General features: G+C 50.9%; 1 protein-coding gene across 3 annotated transcripts in view; it reads left to right on the top strand.

The window, feature by feature from the left end:
* The window catches only part of Mideas (mitotic deacetylase associated SANT domain protein), a 66,122-nt gene that overhangs the window by 33,131 nt on the left and 15,844 nt on the right, over positions 1–17,147 (top strand). For all 3 annotated transcript variants that reach the window (XM_051196297.1, XM_051196296.1, XM_051196295.1), the window contains exons 2-3: positions 10,405–12,057; positions 13,210–13,494. In XM_051196297.1, the coding sequence (XP_051052254.1) occupies positions 10,639–12,057; positions 13,210–13,494 (1,704 nt within the window). In that variant the 5' untranslated portion in view covers positions 10,405–10,638. The remainder of the gene's footprint in view (positions 1–10,404; positions 12,058–13,209; positions 13,495–17,147) is intronic.

The following is a 17,147-nucleotide window of genomic DNA, read 5'->3' as shown; positions in this document are numbered from 1 at the left end:
AGGTGACTATGGGTCCACGGTCAGTTTACTTCGTCTCATCGGTCACGAAACCGGGTTTCTGCTGTGATCTTGGAGTGCATGGTTACTCACCCTTTCCCTTGTTTAACGTGCGCCACAAACAGCTTTTATTTAACAATTTAAGTTCTCAAGAAGCCATAGAACCCCATGCAGAGAGATGTGATTGCCTGTGGCTGGATCTGATGCTCATTTTACTAGGGACCATAGGTGCTCAAAGGAACTCCGGCATGGAGCTGATTGGGTTTAGATTTCAGGGTGTCAGGGGAAGGGGTAAGGACTTGAGCCTTATGGGCATTTGGGGTATCTGATGGCCTGGGGAGAGCAGGCTTTATTTTAAAGCCCCTTGTGGATGTAGTGTTGGAGAATATGGGAGGTTTGTGGCTTCTGGAAGGAAAAGACACAGATCTCCCATAGGAGTCCAGACACGGGAATCACTGTAGTCTCTTCAGAGCTACTCACCCATTGGCCTTTCCCAGCCAGCCACACTTCGGGAACAGCTGGGAGAAGTTGTGTCTTGGAGGCTTCTGTTCACCTGGTGCTACTGTCATCAATTTCAAAACAGCTCTGTGTGGCATCCAAAGAAGGAGAAGGTTTGTAGAAAGAGTTATTGAGACAGGCAGTCCCGGTTCCAGTCCTGGGCTTGCCATGCTCTCTTGGAATTTTCAGGGTTGTTGGTGGAAAAGAGAGAGAGGAGGGCATCTGCTTGGTTGAGGATTAAGAGGGTTGTTGGTGGAAAAGAGAGAGAGGAGGGCATCTGCTTGGTTGAGGATTAAGTAGGAGTGCTTAGTACCATGCTTGCAGGGCAGCTCCCTGAAGCTAGGATGTTAAAGGCATAGATAAAGCTGTATTTGTGTAGTGGTACGATTAACCTTGGTCCCAGGTTTCCTCAGAGTCTTGCCAAGAGCTGGGGCCTTCTTAAATGGAGGCATGAAGTATCATTTTTTTTTTTTTAAAGTCCTTAATACTGGAACCCTGCTGTGCTCCTGGCTGCATGTACTAAGACACATTTCTTTCTTTCTCTGTATTACTGTGCTGAGTGACGAGTTAGGTTGTGTGAACATGGACGTCCCTTGATATTTGGAGTCTGTTCAGCTTTCCCAGCTGAGCTTTGCTTTGCCAGTTGGCTCTGGAGAGAGGCCCATGCCATCTTGATGTGAGGAGAAGGAGGCCTTTACCTGACTGAAGTCCTGCTGACGTTCAGCTTCCAACCTACCTCTGCAGGCTCCTCTCTCCCCACTTGTGTAAGCGCTCTGGGTTCTCCCGACTTCCAGGAGCTTTTTATCAGCACCCCCAGTAGGGACCTACTTCTAGAAGATTTGGGTCATTTCTTGAGAGGAGTGTGATATACCACACCCTGGTTGAAAATGTTGCCCCGGAAGAGCATCCTTGGGATGGGGTGGGAGAAAAGGCAGAGGCCACACTGGCTTTGCAAGGCTCTCACATGTAGTGTTCATTCCTTCTGGGAATTACAGGTGTGGGTTGGTGGAAAGAGGAGGGACCTTGGAGGCAGATAGCATTTGGGTCTTGCGTTTGCAACATTGAAAGGACAGGACCCACCTGTATGGTTTGTAAGGCTGGATTGTCATGAATCAGGGTTGCAGAGCGCCTGGCTCAGGTGTCCTGTAAATGTTAGCGCCTGTCTTTTGGGAAGGAAGTGCATTTAGGGCATTCTGTAGACTGGCCACAGAGTGGCCGTTACCCCAGGGAAGAGAAGAGCTGCAAGATGACCTGTTACAATGCAAAGGCCTGCTTCATTCCAAAGCTATTTATTTATTTAAGACAGGGTCTCACTGTGTATCTCTGGCTGGCCTAGAACTCACAGAAATCTCCATGCCTCTTATGCCCTCCATACTGGGATTAAAGGTGTGTGCCACCACACCTGGCTTTATGCTATTTTAATTGGGGCCAGAATCAGTGTGTCTGGTATGAGGAATGGGGAAGAAGATACCTACATGTTTGCAAATGTTCAAGATCTACCATGCATGGAGAACACCAGTTGAGGAGGAAATGGCCTTTACAAGCTAGAGAGTATGAACAGGTCTTTGAAACTTTGTTTTCTGTAAATTTCTCAAATGTATCCTTTGCTTTCAGATTTTTAGCTCATTTTGATCAAAGAACATATTGTGTATAATTTCAGACCTTTGTTGTTGTTGTTGTTTTGTTTTTTGAGACAGGGGAATCTTTTTATAATAGCCCTGGCTGTCCTTGAACTTACTCACTCTGTAGACCAGGCTGGCCTCAAACTCACAGAGATCCACTTGCCTCTGCCTCATGAGTGCTGGGCTCACTGATCTGGCTGCACGGGATGGCCAGCAAGCCCCAGGGGTCTTCTGTCTCCAGGGGTTACAGGTGTGTGCTGCTGTGTTCAGCTTTTTATGTGGGTGCTGGAGATCTGAACTCAGGTCCTCATTCCTATAGCAAACACTTCAAGATTGGGCCATCTTTCCGGCAGTCTTCACTTTTCTATTCTTTGTCTTGGGGTGGTGTGGGATTGAGACAGAGCTTACAGTGTGGTCTTGGATGGCCTTGGACTGGCCTCGAACTCATAGAGTTCCTCCTGATTCCGCCTGTCAGAGTGCTGCTGTTTCTTTTCATGCTGTATTTTCAGCTTATTTAAGTCTTGTAGTAGAAAGAGTATCTTGTACACCACATGTCAAGACATTCTGCCAACCACTGCCTTTTGTTGTAAAGCCCTGCTTTTAAATCAGAGCGTTTAACACAGTGGCATTTTAAATAGTTGTTAAGGTAGGATTAGGTCTCATTTTTGCCATTTCATTGTTATGTCTTGTTCTATACTTTCCCCATTACCGCCTCTAAAATGAAGGAAAAACATCAGCAAAAACCGGTGAGGGTTAAATGAGATGCTGCCCACACCTAAGAGTTCCATAAACGTGGGACCTTGGGCTCTGTAAGAGTCACAGTCATCCTAAGGCTTGCTAAGCAGAGTCCACCCCGGCCGGGCTCTTTGGGACCCTGTGTCTTTTACACAGAGCACTCTGCTGGCAGTGATGGTCCCTAGGAAATGTCACCACACCAGGCCCTGACTCATCTCTTTCCCTGGCCAGTACTTGGCATTGTTTGGGCCCTTTATGAAGAACTACGATTTCCTCCCATTTCTCTCTTCCCTCTTTCAGACCCCAGGGTAGGTTTGAGAATCACCACAGGATGCAGACAGCTGCAGAGCATAATGATGGGGGCCGCTATATGATTTGGAGTCAGAAGCCTGGTCCCTCACAGTGACCTGGGACAAGCTACTTTCCAGAGCACCCTCTCCTTGTGCCTCAGTTGGGAAGTAGTGTCTATACAAGTTAGCAAAGCTTGCATACCTTGGGCACGCAGGAAGTGCTGGTGGCCCTGTCCTGTCTTGGGGCTGATGCTTGTCCCATCAGGATTCCTTGGTTCCCAAGTCTCCCCATGCCCTATCTGTAGCCAGTAAGTTCCTCAAATGCAGCAACCAACGAGTGGAGATTATCGGACCAGATACCCAGTTCCCTGGTGAGCTGTCCACTATTCCCTTCATCTGCTTCTAACCCCAGGAAGAGTCAGTAGGGGTGACAACAAGGTGTGCTGGAGACAGAGTTAGCAGAGCTAACCGTTTAGAGGTTGGGCTTAAAGGCAAAGGGGGAGCTTCAGCTGAGGCTCAAAAAGGGCCCTAACTCCCCCAGGGTCACCTGCCCCCTGTGTTTATCCCTAGCCCTCCCTCTCCCTTCATTATAGCTGATATGCGTTTCTATGTCTTTTTCTGTCCACTTCACTAGAAGCTCCACAGGGTAAAAACTATGCCTGGGTTTCTGTAGAGCCTGGCACGCAGCCAGTGCCATCAAATGCCTGATGAATGGATGAAGGGGCCCAGGCAGACCTGCACAGCTGCAGCAGGGTGTGTGCCGTGGAGAAGAGGCAGGGCAGGCCGTGTTAAGCAAGGCCCCTGTGACTGGCCTCCTCTGTATTTTGGCTCAGGGCCGAGGTTGGCACCGGGGCACTCAGGCAGCCTCCAGAGAGCCCTGCCCTAGACCTACTAGGGAGTTAAGCCTTTCCAGAAGGGGAGAACTAAGGCAGGCTCTGGTGGTGTGAGCGTCACAGGGCATAGAGCGTTGTGAGGGGACAGGCTAGAGGCCCTCACCCAAGGTTCAGCCGCTAGACAGAGGGCATGGCTGCAATGCTATTCGTGTCTCTCTGGGCCTGAGGATGCACGTGAGTGTGGAGGCTGGAGGTCAGTATTGGGCGTCTTCCTCATTCAGGTGTACCTGTGTTTTGAGTCACATATCTTAATTGAACTTGGAGCTTGAGAATTGGCTAGACTGCCTGGCTGGCAAGCCCCAGGAATCCTCCTGTCTCCACCTCCCCGTACTGGGATTATGGGTGCCCTGTCATGAGCAGCTGGGGATCCAAGTGGAGATACTCATACTTGAGCAGCAAGCATTATTTTTACTGAGCCACCTGCCCAGCCTTATCTTTCCTTGGAGAGTATGTCACTGTCAGTGCTAACCCTCTTCCTTCTGGACCTTGAGTTCTTTGAGGAGGGTTTTCCTGACAAGGTGGTACCCTTGTCTAGTAGGCAAGCAGCCAGTCAGCCCGTCAGTGGAGGCTATGAGTCTGGATGTTTGGTCCTCTGCTGGGCCTCAAACGGCACTTCTCTCTGCATGAACGTTCCCCCCCCCCCAAGAAAGGAAACTGGCTATCCTGGTCCCTGATGGACAGCTTGATGGTGTTTGTGGGGCAGTGGGAGAGGGGCCTATTGGTGCAGTAGGCTGGAGTCCTGAGTGTCTTATCAGGTCAAGGGTTCCGCTCTCACACACAACTCTTTAAAAGCGACAACTCACTGTTGGCCCTTTTGCTGTCAAAAAGCTCATACTGTATTCAGCTTGAACCCTGGCCAAGTTTTTGAGCCTGGCCAGCTTCGTAACCGTGACCCTGGGGACTCCCTCCTCCCCAGCCTGTCGACATAGGCTCTGCATCTCTGAGCTGGAGTTCTGTCTGGGGAAAGGGTACTCTGATGGGGAATGGGTCAGTCACAAGCGTCCTGCCTGCTCCGATCTCCCTGCTCCTGGCAGCCTGTGACAGGCAGCCCAAAACCTTACACATCAAAGCCTGTTTTCTCACTGGCTTGCAGGCCCCTTGAGAACAGAGCTTCTATATTCAGTGGTCTGGAGAAATTGGGCTCTCTGGCCTGAGTGTGAGCTCTTTGTTGCAGTGGAGTGGGGAACAAAGGCACTCTGATAGATACTTTGTGTCTAGATCCTTACATAGAGGGAAGGTTTATCTAAGCCCTCACAACTCTACCTGGCTCAAGATGGCATTTTCAGAACACTTACCCAGCCTGGCTGTAGCCAGAGACCTCAGTTATCTGAGAAACGGCCATTCAGAAAGTGAACCTGGACTAGGGGCCCAGCTAGGCCATGCTGGGCTCCTTGGCATGGTTCTTTAATATTTTAGACAGATCTAGCATCTTGAGACCCAGCCTAACCATGTCAGGGCATGAAGTAAACAGACTTAAGGGCCTGTGTTCCTGGCCATGGCCCAGGCAGGGGTGAGAAGCCTTGGGGGCAGGCGAGCTGGTACTTTTCCAGGTGGCGTGCATGTAGTACCGGGCAATGAATGATGGTCCAGGAGCAAATGACTCATGGGGCTGTCACTGGAGATGGACTTGTGTTCAGCTTTGTTGGAGAGGACATGCACTCTGTGTGTGTTGTCAGAAGAGCTAACGTGGGCCCTTTCTATCGCCTCAGCAGCCTGGGGAGCTCTGCTTGTCTATCAGGGAGATAAACTGGCCTCAGTCTAGGCAGGAGCCCAGTCTGGATACCTGGCTGTGAGCACTTTGGCCCAGGTTAAGTTCTAAAGTGCAAACCCTGGAAGCGAGTGTCAAGGGTCTGCACCAGCGACGAGGAACCAGGCACACAGGTGTGTGGTGGGATCAGGCAACTTGACGAGCTCGCTGCATATTCCCTCTTCCAGCCTCATGATTCAGAGAGCTTCCCAGAGGAAGCAATGGCTAAAGGATGAGAGAGAAGGTCGTGGTCAGATGCAAAGGGTGGAAATGCAGGGGCACAGCCCAATCAGAGGCCTCGAGGCACAGTGGGAAAGTAGGTTGATGAGGCCTGACCATATCCTTCATGCATGAAGTGCTTGGAGAGACAGCAGGAGCCAGAGTCTGGGGACCTTTGGGAAGGGTGGGTAGTTAGGCTTTGCCTCAAGGCAGCATGTTCAGAGCCCAGAGATGTGACTTGCTTGGAGATCAGGGTCTTGTAGAGTACCCTGTTTGTGTTTTACTTGGTGGGAGACCCCAAGCTGTGATTTTCCCTTCTTCCTTGAGCTGGGCTTGTAGGACTTGGACCTGGGGGTAGCAGCACATATCTGTGATGTCAGTACTCAGCTGGCTAAGGTAAGAGGGTCTAGAGTTCAAGGCTGGCCTGAACTACATAGTAAGACTGTGCCTCAAAATAAATAAGTAAGTTTGGAGTAGGAACTTTTAGCCCTCTAAAGGCTCGGAGGGCTTTCTAGCCGACTCTTGTCTTCATTTCAGAGTTGTGACCCTGGACCAAGCTGGGCGCTTCCTCTCTGGTCTCTGTGACTCACAGCAGTCTTATATCTCAGATGAACAAATCGAACAGCCCAGATGACTGTTGAGTGGCTCAACCCTCTCTCAGTGGCCATAATGGGTCCCTTTCCCCTGTGGTGGAGGGCCCAGTCATGGCTGGGCCTTCAGGTGGGCTGCTATGCCACTTGAGGAGCTGCCATCCCTTTAGAGTATAGAGCACAGAGCACCCCCAAGGACGTCCTAGAACCTTCTCATGTGTCTGTGAAACCCATATGTGGGTTCAGCACTGCTTTCTTCTTAGCGCGCCCCCCCCCTCCCCCGTAGATCTTTTTTAGCCTCCCTGGTCCCAGGCCTCTGACAATGACACTGGCTTTGTTTTCAGCCTTGGGGAGACCAGCAGCTCTCGGTCAGAATGGTTGCAGTAGAGAGGCTCCTAGAGGATGGGACCACAAAGGGGAGCGTGACGGTCAGGCACAGAGACTGACTAGTGGTTGCAGTGCTGGGCCCTATGGTGGCTGCGGGTTTCCTTCTGCTGTGTTCTTGCATCCCTTGTCAGAGGCCCTCAGCTGGTCCCAGGGGGCGTCCACCGCCAGGACTTCCTTCCTTACACCCTCTTTTTGAACCCCGGGGATTTGGCCCATTGACTGGCAGACTTTGGAGAAGGTGGTTTCCTCCTTCCTCACTGTGAGGAAGGTCAGGCTGACCTGCACCTGAGAGGCCGAGGAGAGCGAGGGTGTGACAGGAAAAACTGAGAGGAAGTGGCTCAGGCCTGCAGTTGCGAGGGTGGGAGGTGCCAGGGTACTCAGAGCCGAAAGCCCCACAACAACAAGGCTGAGCTGGCCAGCACAGCCAGCGCCATGGCTTCTGCAGCTGACTGTACCTGCTGTCTCTTTGTGGTGAGGTCCCTCCCCTGCCTCTTATGACTGAGGGTCTCAGTTATGTTTGCTGAGAGCGGGAGAGGGTTACCTGCCAGAGTCAAATAGGAGTCAGGAGTAGGAGGGGGGTGTCTGGAGCTGGTGAAGAGGCTGTCTGTGTCCAGCAAGCTCTTACCCTGGGCCCAAAGAAAGGTGAACACACGGGACCTAAGGTCAGACTGGTGTGTTGAGGACTCATCTTGAGTCTGACATGCCTGGCTTCAAGTCCTGGTGACATAATCATGTGTGGCCATAGGTAAATTACCTTGTTCCTGTAAGCCTTACCCAGCGTACCTACAAAATGGGCGTTAAAATATCTGTGCTTGATAACAGAAATTTAAAAAAAATACAAAGTACTTTGGATCCTCCTGGCGCAGGCAGGCCGTATTATCACTGTTCATGTTACTTAGCGTTTGGCTGCCTAGGTGGCCCTTCCTACTCCCCATAGGTCTCAAGCACCCTCTTCTCTTAGGCCTGTGTGTTTGTGGCCCCCTTGAAGGGCAGAAAGGGCAAAATGGTGAAGATCTGTGCAGCAAGAAGCTTATGGGTGATTCTGCCCTTCAAACCAGCTCCTCTACGGATGTGTTCTAAGAAGCCCTGTCCCCCCCGTTGTGGTATGCTTGTGTTCAGGGTAGCTGGTCCCACCTTCTGACTTACATCTTACCTGCCGCCCCACAGGTCCATAGGCAGGGGCAACCAAACCCCGGAGTTCTTCTCCAGAGTCGCCCTTTCGTGTTCCAACTCTGTACTGAATAGCCGTTCCCCTGCCTAGGCCCCCTCTGACAGGAACATGTCTGCACGTGCACCCATGTCTGCCTGCCACGTGGGCCTCCCCGTCCCAGGCCCCCAAAGCCCATACCGTGGCTCCCACAAATGAATGTGAACATCTCTGAGCTTGCAGCCCCCTAGAGGCACGTGGCCTGCCAGGCTTCCCTCTGTCCTAAGTCTCCTGTCTCCTCCCCTCTCACATGCGCTTTCTTCCTCTGCCTTGCTGCAGACACATGCGTATTTCTAGTTTGCCGGGCTCGGGTCTCCCTCCCACCCTTTAGCTTCGTGGAGACCCCACGGGGATTTTCCTTCTCGATCTGGCTGCCCAAGAAAGGGGGCTTAAAAAGCAAGAGAAAGTTTCTCTTTTTTGTTTTGTTTTTTGAGCTAAAGCTTGCCACTCCGGCCCTTTGCTCTAAGCCCCTGTCCAAATTCTCGCCTTCCTGTTGGGACAAGGGTGCCTCAGTACCCCCTCTCTGCAATTTATACGCAAATGAAAGAAAAGACGTGCACAGGCTAAGGGCTTGCTCGGTCTTCAGGGCCCAGGAGCCAAGGAAGGAAATGCAGGAGGAAGTTGCTCCCCTTCTGGGTGCTCAGTGAAAGTGAAAGAGAGGGAGGGCCCTCCCGTGAGTCAGGCAGCCAAGCTGGCTGGCAGGCAGGCAGGCAGGCAGGCAGGCCAGTCCCGAAGCCTGGGCTGGAGCTGCTTCGGAAACGTGCAGCGTAGCGATAGCGCGGTGTGTCTGGGAGGGGAAGCCGGCTAGGTGTGGGCTGGGCTTCTTGTGGGCAGGACTTGTGACGCCTGGTCTGTTCCCTGCTGGTTTTCTGGGAACTGCCCCACCTGCTAACATAATGTCTGTTGCATTCAGAGCTTACTAGGATCTGCATATTCATCCTTGCCCGCCTCTAGTCTTCCTACCTTAGAGACCCAAGGCCTGACTTCCCAGGGAGAAAAAAACGAAGGAAAGGAACAAAATTTTATCTGAAGAAAGAACAAGTTTAATTAATGATACAGCAAGCAGCTGTGCATGTTGTAAAATACAGGCCTGGATTCTGTTCTGTGGCAGTGTCGATCATCATAAACAGCCGTATCACATGCCTTTAATCCCAGCACTTGGATCTCTGTGAGTTTGAGGCCAGCCTGGTCTACAAGAGTTAGTTCCAGGACAGCTAGGCCTACACAGAGAAACCCTGTCTCAAAAAACCAAACCAAACAAACAGTCGTTGTTAGAGGGGGTTGGAGAATCTAGTCTGGCTCACACCTACATGGGATTAGCACGCATGAAGCCCCCATTCCAGCTACCCTATCCCCACAATTATGGCAAAGCAGAACACTGAGCACTTTACATCTCGGGCAGTCTTGGGTGCCTGAGTTCTAGAACTCCGCACCCTTCATATTTGAGTTAGATTCTGCTTTAGCCAGCTGCTCTAGCAGTGGAGGGGAAGGGGGTGGCACCCGGCAGCAGCTGCTGACCAGCTAGCTACTAGACTAAATTGGGCCCCGTCCAGCCAGGGTTGCAAAACAGGTTCTGTGCTAGTTTGAGAAAGACTCCGCCAGCCAGAGCCCCACCCAGCAGCTCTTCCCAGGGGTGGGGCCTCACCTACATGCCTCAGCATAAAAGGCTGCAAGCCTAGCTCTCTGGGCCCTAGACCTTTGCAAGAGCCTGGTGGAGCTACAAAGGATGGGGGCCATACCGGGAATAGTCCCTGTCCCCTAACTTCCTTGGTCTTCAAGGTGGAGTGTTGGAGGGGTGGTGGCCTGAGGAAGATTCTTCTGGGTCAGGGCTTTTGTTTAGACAGACAGACCAGTAAGGAGGGCCAGACCCAGGCTGCCCAGTGCCAGAACCTAGTTTATAGGACAAGGTCCTTAGTTTGGCCTTTGTTTTCCCTTTTCTCAGTTTGCCTCGGAGCTTAGGCTGTATGTCAGTGCCACTTGGCCCCTCAGCATGTGTCGTTTTACAGGGCACAAATTACACACCAAGTGCGGCAGACTTGGAGTCTAGCCAGAAGGTGTTGGGACAGGAGGCGAGTGGCAGAGTACCTAAGGGACTGCTGATCCTGCTGCCCTCCTGGCCCCTGTGCACAGTGCTCTTCTGTGACCCGAGGCAGCGAGGCACTGGTGCTGATATCCAGGGATCCTGTGGCTGATGGCTGTCTCTGCTTTTTCCTCTGCAGGCTCCAGGATCCAGTACAGCATCATGACTGGGGACGTGTAGCTGAACTCAACGGCCTCTCCAGAAGAGGAAGGGACAGCGGACTTTTCTTGGCTCCTGTGTTTTCCTCTGCCCCTCTTCTGTCCTCACTGGCTTACCGGACTGGGACAGGGGCCAAGCTTCCAGCAGGACCTTCTCCCAAGGGATGGGCAGCTGCTGAAGGACGGCTCATTGCCAGGGCTTAGTTGGCCACATCATGAACCTCCAGGCCCAGCCCAAGGCTCAGAATAAGCGCAAGCGTTGCCCTTTTGGGGACCAGGAATCAACTTCCAAGGAACAGCCACCACCCCTGAAGGCACCACCACAGTCCCTCAGAGCGAAGGAGGAACAGTACGAGGCCCACGAAGCAGCAGGGGTTGCCTCCACCACCCAGCCTGTGGAGCTGCCTCCTCCCAACAGCCTGACGCTGCTGAACTCTGTGGTGTACGGATCTGAGCGGACCACGGCAGCCATGTTGTCCCAGCAAGCCCAAGTGAAGTGGCCCAACTCAGTGATGGCTCCGGGGCGGGGCCTGGAGCGTGGAGGAGGTGGGGGCATCAGTGACAGTGGCTGGCAGCAGCAACCTGGCCAGCCGCCACCCCACCCTGCATGGAACCACCTGTCCCTCTACAGTGGCCCCAAAGGGAGTCCTCATCCAGGTGTGGGTGTCTCTCCCTACTATAACCACCCTGAGGCACTGAAGGGGAGCAAAGCTGGGGGTCCACAGCTGGATCACTATGGAAACGCAGTGCAGCCCATGGTGCCCCAGAAGGTGCCGCTGGAGGTGGGGAGGCCCCAAGCACCCTTGAACTCTTTCCACGCAGCCAAGAAACCCCCCAACCAGACCCTGCCTTTGCAACCCTTCCAGCTGGCATTTGGCCACCAGATGAACCGTCAGGTCTTCCGACAGGGCCCGCAGCCCTCTAACCCCACCGCCTCCTTCCCACCTCAGAAGCAGCCGCAGCCGCAGCCGCAGCAACCGGCAGCCCTGTCCCAGATACCACTGTTTGAGAACTTTTATCCCTTGCACCAGCCACCTTCACAGCAAGCCCAGGACTTTGGCCTGGCACCGGGCGGGCCACTGGGACAGACGCACCTGCCTCATCACAGCATGGCCCCCTACCCTTTCCCTCACAACCCAGATATGAACCCAGAACTGCGCAAGGCCCTCCTGCAGGATTCCGCCCCACAGCCTGTGTTACCTCAACCCCAGATGGCCTTCCCACGTCGCTCCCGCCGTCTGTCCAAGGAGGGGATTCTGCCTTCCAACTCCCTCGATGGAGCTGGTACCCAACCTGGGCAGGAGCCCACAGGCAATCTGTTCCTTCATCACTGGCCTCTTCAGCAGCCACCACCAGGCTCCCTAGGGCAGCCCCACCCGGAGGCCCTGGGTTTCTCATTAGAACTAAGGGAGTCACAGCTTCTGGCTGATGGGGAGAGACTAGCACCCAACGGTCGGGAGCGGGAGGCTCCCCCCATGGGTAATGAGGAGGTCATGAGGTCTGGGGGTCTAGGGGACTGTGGACAGATGATACGAGGTGGGGTGATCCAGAGCACAAGACGGAGGCGCAGGGCATCCCAGGAGGCTAACTTGCTGACACTGGCCCAGAAGGCGGTGGAGCTGGCTTCACTGCAGGTGAGAGTGAGGGCCACAGCTGGTCTCAGGCAGGGTCTGGGATGGAGTGGGAAATAAATGGTGCCAGGGCCCCCCACCCAACCCCCGACAGGGTTTCACCGTGTAGCCTTGGCTTCCTGGAACATGCTCTATAGATCATGATAGCCTTGAACTCACAGAGATCCACCTGCCTCCTGAGTGTTGGGATTTAAAAGGCATGCACCACCACCGCCTAGCAACGCTAGGCTTATAGGGTAGTTTCTGCAGTTATTTAAAGGAAATTAAAGTTCTTCATTCAGAGGACCCCTCCTGGAGGCACCCATACCTGTAGTGAGGGATGCTGAGGTTTCTCCACATGGAGGTTGGTGGACCTGAGGTTGTTGGCTTCTTTGTGTGGAACTTGAGGATTGGGAGTAGGGGGTGCTCGGAGCCAGTATTCCAAGATTCAGAAATGTACTGGTGGTTACCGAGGTGATGCTTGTCAGTATCATTGACTGTGATCTAAAACAGGTTTGTTTGGTTGGCTATAAAATCGTTGCAATAAACTTTATTTTTTAAAGGGAGGAAAACCAAACAGAATTTGAGAACTAGTGTTACCTTGGGGTTTCAGTTTTATTTTATACTTGCTCAGAAGTAACCTCTCATCAAACGCAACAGCAAGGGGTAGGTCACCTACCTGTCCCAGGTTTCTGTAAAGAGGCTGAACCAACTGGGAATTTGCAGGACCATGTAATCCGGATAGACTCCCCATTTGATCGTCGTTTACTCTCTCCTTCTTTGTTGTGGACTGTTGCCTTTAGGTCCAGGTTGTCATACTGGAGGCTGCAGAATTTTAGGGTCTTCATTTCAGTCAGATACCCCTGAGGAAGTAGCTGCAAAGACCTCTCTTCATCTTGCCACACAGCAAGATGCCTTGTTACGTGCTACACTCTGTATGCTAGATGCTCAGTTGTGGACTGAGATGACGACTTGGAATGGCTTGCTTCAGGTCAGGGTGCACAAGCAGGCAGAAGGAGGCTTTGGAGAATATCTGAAATGTATAGGAAGAGGGTGGATCAGGAAAGGCCAGGTCGTCAAAGGCCCATGAGGGTGTGGTTGAGTTGCTGGATTGAGTGGGCGTGGGAGTCCTAGATCAGCAAACGGGGACTCACCCCCAATCTCCCTCATCTCCAGGACGCCAACGGCTCTGAGGAAAAGCGGAAAAGTGTGCTGGCCTCCACTGCCAAGTGCGGAGTGGAGTTTTCTGAGCCTGCCTTAGCTGCCAAGCGAGCACGCGAGGAGAGTGGGATGGTGCCCCTCATCATCCCAGTATCTGTCCCTGTGCGGGCTGAGGTGGCCCAAGTGGGAAGTGTCGATGAGGACGGGAAAGGTCTTGAACAGTACCCTGCTGAGCACAAGCCATCGGTCATCGTGACTCGCAGGCGGTCACGAGTTCCTGGGACGGATGCTTCAGCTCAGGTATGAGACCGTTCACCAGATTCCTCCAGTGCCAGAGCTGCTAGCTCCAAAGACTCCAAGGGAAGCAGTAGGTGCTTCAAGGAACCCAGGGGGGAAGTTGTTTTCTCTATTATGTCTGTTTAGCACATGCATGTCACGTCCAGGAATCCAGAAGACAGCGTCAGCCCCTGGAACTGTGGTTATGGAAAGTAGGAGCCACCATGTGGGTACTGGAAATGAAACCCTGGACCTCTGGAAGAGCAGCCAGTGCACTAACCACTAATTCATCTTCCTACTTGTTGGGGAGATACTGTTTTTATTTTCCAAATCAAACTTGTACTAAGGTACATAGAGACAGTTTCAAGCTTGAAGTTTGTGGTTTTGGGGGAGAATCTAGGGTGTGAACCTTTTGTCAGGAAACTTTGATGGCCCCTGGTGAAGGTCCTGAGTTACCTCCTGGGGTGTAGAAGTGGTCGCTTGTTCTGTTCACTTCTGAGCTTAGCACCTTAGTTTACCCGCTAAGGCTGTGGTTGTATTTTTTCTTTTTTCCTCTGTCGGTTTTGTATGTCTTGATAGGATGTTCTGGGTGTCTGCACGTCCAGACCTGGATGAGAGCGTGGGGCTTCCTTTCATCGTTTGCATCTTTTGGTGTTTAGCATTCCTTTGATGAGTGTTGGCAGCACGCATCTTTCTGTCCTTTCTGTTCCCATCCTCTCTATACCCTTCAGGAATATTTTCAAGTAGTATACTTTGCCGTTTGCCACTTTCTAGCCTAACCAATACAATTTTTATTTTTCTATTTACTTATTCCTAAAAATTGCATGCATGAAGTTTTATATGTATATGTGTGTGTGTGTAGTCAGTATGATATATATATGTATGTGTGTGATGTAGTAGACCTGCTAAACCAAGCTAACCAAGCTAATTAGCATAGTCATTACCTCACATCCCTAATTTTTTTTTTTTTTTGGTGGTGAGAACATTTAAGATCTGGTCTCTTAGCAATATCTCTAAGAGTAATAAATTAATACAGTGAGTAATGAAAGCCATCATGTTGTACAATAGGCCTCCTGAATTGATATCTCCTGTTTTTACTGAAAGTATGTTTTCTTTGATCATCTTCCCAATCTTCACTGCAGCTCCAGCCCTTGGCAACAGCCGTTCCTACTGTCTGCAAGGAGTTCGACTCCACTGATAGAATCTCTGCTTAATGTAATTACTGATATACCTTCGTTGAACCTCTGTTACTGCTGTTAGCTCTCTGCCTACATCATCCTGCCTCTGCTATGATCTGATCCCCCACCCCCATGTTTTAAATGGACTGGGATTGTCACTCCGGTCTCTCCTTTGTTAACACCATATTAGTTATATACTTAATTACGTCTCTTTTTAGTGGTTGTTTTAGTAGGCATCTTACCTGGATTTCTACAGAGTGACCCAGCCACAGCTTCTTTTAACAGAGCAACGTTGCAGCTGTACATTGAAAGCTAGGTCAGGAGCTCTTTGTACCAGATCTCAGCACAAAGCTACTCCTAGTATTTCTACTGCTTCTTTTTCTTCTTCATTTATTTACTTATATCATTTTTATGTGAACGGATGTTTTGCTTGTCTGTCTGTCTGTGGACCATATATGGGTTAGTGCCCGTGGGAGCCAGAAGAGGGCGTCAGGTCCCTTGGGACTAGAGTTACAGTTAATTGTGAGCTACCATGTGGGTGCTGGGAATTGAACCTGGGTCCTCTGGAAGAGCAATCAGTTCTCTTAACTGTTTAGCCATCTCTCTAGACCCCTAATATTGGTTTAATTTTTCTATTATCTTAGCACTGGATATCTTGAAAATGAATAAATAACTCAGGCTTGTGTGTTAGCGTGTATATGTGTACACATGTATACAGATGTACATACTTGTGTATGTGCACCTATGATGGCCAGAGGGATGTCTTCCTCACTTACTTTTTATCTTGGCTTTTGAGCTGGGATCTCTTATTGAACCTGGACCTTGATGCTTCAGCTAGATTGGCTGAGTATCAGGTCCCAGGGATCCTCCTGTCTTCCTCTCCCAAGCCTTGAGATTACAGATGTTTGCCACCACATCTGGCTTTTTTTTTTTTTTTTCCCCAAGACAGGGTTTCTCTGTGGCTTTGGTGCCTGTCCTGGAACTAGCTCTTGTAGACCAGGCTGGTCTCGAACTCACAGAGATCTACCTGCCTCTGCCTCTGCTCCCAAGTGCTGGGACTAAAGGCGTTGCACCAAGACATCTGGCTTTTTAAAATAGGTTCTGGGGTTCCAAACTCAGGTCCTCATGTTTGAGTGTCAAACACTTTCCTGGCTGAGCCATCTCCCCAGCCCTCCTATACTTATTTTTTTCTATGAAATCTTTATTTCCTTCAATTTTGTTCAGTTAACATCCCCCCACCTTAGAGATCATTCTAAAGCCTGAAATGTCTTCCTATCCTCAATTCTTCCACCTTCTATAAGAATTCATCTTTGTTTTGCTTGTTGTTTGTTTTTTGAGACAGGCTTTCTCTGTGTAGCCCTGGCTGTCCTGGAATTGCCTCTGTAGACCAGGCTGGCCTCAAACTAAGAGACCCGCCTGCTCCAGTCTCTTGAGTGTTGGGATTAAAGGTGTGCAACACTACCACCCACCTCACGAATTCATCTTTATATGCTATTTTATTTGCCAGATCTGAAGCCATGGCGTCATGGCCAATTGTTAAAATTTACTTGAAGAGCGTGTGTGTGTGTGTGTGTGTGTGTGTGTGTGTGTGTGTGTGTGTGTGTGTTTCAGTGTGTCAGGGTTCCACCAATTCTCTTCTTCAAAAGGGCATTTATCTTGACTCTTGGTGGCTAGCAAAGGGCCCTGGTGATCCCGAGTCACTTTTCCTTAATCAGAAACAGATATAGCTTTATCCTGTTTCCACTCACCTTCATCCTGAGCCACAGTCTTTATTCTGGTAGCTCTTGAAGTTGTTAAAACTCTTAGCCCCTTCCCCCTCTCAGGTGCTTCTTGCAGTAATTAGATTCACCTACAGATTTAAGACTGCTCAGATGCTGTGTTCATTGTTTGACCCCACGTCCACCCCGGGTCTTGGGTCTGTAACTCTTTGTCAAGCTGTGTGTTCTGAACCTTTAGGAATGACTTTTCTATTCAGTTTAAATTTACCATTTATTTGGTTGGAGAGCTAGCCTGCATATGCCTGTTCTCCATAATAGGAAAAAGATTATTGCGAGGTAATTCATTCAAGCTTATGGGCTCTCTGAGGTCTCGCTCTGTGGTTGAGGGAAAGTTTGTGTTAGAGGCTGGACGTTGAGGCCTGGCAGCTTGTCTTGAGAGTGGGTAAGAAGGAGCACGGACAACTACCTAGTCAGCATATCCATTCGTATGTGAGGAAACAGGTCCGGAAAAGTCCAGAGGCTGTACTAGTCTGCGTTTCATCACTGTAACCAAACACCCGAGGCAGGCTAACATAATGAAGAGTTTCAGTTTGGCTTGTTGCTCTAGAGGTACAAAGTCCAGGGGCCTTTCATGATGATAATCATCTTGCAGGCTGAGTTTCAAGATAATTGCAGAGCCCCACAGAGAAAAAGATAGGGAGCACATGTGTCTGTCTATGTCTCTGGTCTCTGTTCCTCTGAGGCCACCCAGGATTCAACAATGGTGGCTCTACTGTAATGA

This window comes from Phodopus roborovskii, unplaced genomic scaffold (assembly GCF_943737965.1).
Source record: "Phodopus roborovskii unplaced genomic scaffold, PHOROB, whole genome shotgun sequence".
Lineage (NCBI taxonomy): Eukaryota > Metazoa > Chordata > Mammalia > Rodentia > Cricetidae > Phodopus > Phodopus roborovskii.
The sequence above is the reverse complement of the archived record's forward strand: the minus strand, read 5'-3'. Positions and strand labels throughout refer to the sequence as shown.